The 1,212-nt window shown below is 37.0% G+C and overlaps 1 protein-coding gene across 1 annotated transcript in view; it reads left to right on the top strand.

Moving 5' to 3' along the window:
• Positions 1–1,212, top strand: part of FBXL7 (F-box and leucine rich repeat protein 7) — a 184,306-nt gene that overhangs the window by 176,532 nt on the left and 6,562 nt on the right. The window contains exon 3 of the mRNA XM_018558457.1: positions 287–898. Within this exon, the coding sequence (XP_018413959.1) occupies positions 287–898 (612 nt within the window). The remainder of the gene's footprint in view (positions 1–286; positions 899–1,212) is intronic.

Genomic DNA, 1,212 nt, shown 5'->3' with positions numbered 1-1,212 from the left:
TCTACATAGATAGATAGATAGATAGATAGATAGATAGATAGATAGATAGATAGATAGATAGATAGATAGATATAGATAGATATATATATTTACTGACAGCACCCCCGTGCAATTTGATCCTATTAGAGTATGTAGTTGTGATCAGAGTACTAACCTATTTCAGTTCTATGCTTTTTTGTCAATCAATGTTGAATTTACCAAATTAAAATTTCTATCAAAACCCATCATAAATTAGACATTAACAATCAAATTCTAATTTTATATATTATATATCTGTCTCTTTCAGATTCGGATTTGAGTATGCGAACACTTAGCACACCAAGTCCTGCACTAATATGCCCACAAAACCTGCATAGCTTTCATAATGGAAGAGGATCTTCAACATCATCATCATCCATCACTGGAGAGACTGTGGCTATTGTACATTCCCCACCACCTACATGTCTTACTCACCCACTGATACGCGTGGCCTCAAAACACCAAAAGGACCATGCAAACATCGACCGAATGCCAGATCAATGCATAATCCAAATATTTTCATACTTACCCACAAACCAGTTATGCCGTTGTGCCCGAGTCTGCCGGCGTTGGTATAATTTAGCTTGGGACCCTCGACTATGGAGGACTATAAGACTAACTGGTGAAACATTAAGTGTGGACAGGGCCTTAAAGGTGCTGACCCGTAGACTTTGTCAAGATACACCCAACGTCTGTCTCATGTTGGAGACAGTAATTGTTAGTGGCTGCAGGCGGCTCACAGACCGAGGGCTATACACCATTGCCCAGTGCTGCCCAGAACTGAGGAGACTAGAAGTGTCTAACTGTTACAACATCTCAAATGAAGCAGTATTTGATGTGGTATCATTATGCCCAAACCTAGAGCATCTGGATGTGTCAGGTAAACATAAGTTTTGATCTATAATTGTATGGATATTACAGAAATATGCAAGCATTACATATATGTAAGCAATTTGAGATTTGCTGCTTCTTTATTAGTATTGTAGTAATCATTCTTATGATTATAAAAATTATTACAATGGTAATAAAGGAACAGCAAACAAAGATAATGTGTGGTAACTTTTTTGGAAGTTACGTTTGTTTTACAGTGTGGAGCCTGTCTATTTCCAGCACCCGGATAAAATAGACATGCACCTCAGCATTCTGAATATGTGTGCAGAATATATAAATATATACACTGTAATATATATATAT

The sequence above is a fragment of the Nanorana parkeri genome, unplaced genomic scaffold (assembly GCF_000935625.1).
Source record: "Nanorana parkeri isolate BGI_ZX_2015 unplaced genomic scaffold, ASM93562v1 scaffold340, whole genome shotgun sequence".
Lineage (NCBI taxonomy): Eukaryota > Metazoa > Chordata > Amphibia > Anura > Dicroglossidae > Nanorana > Nanorana parkeri.
The sequence above is the reverse complement of the archived record's forward strand: the minus strand, read 5'-3'. Positions and strand labels throughout refer to the sequence as shown.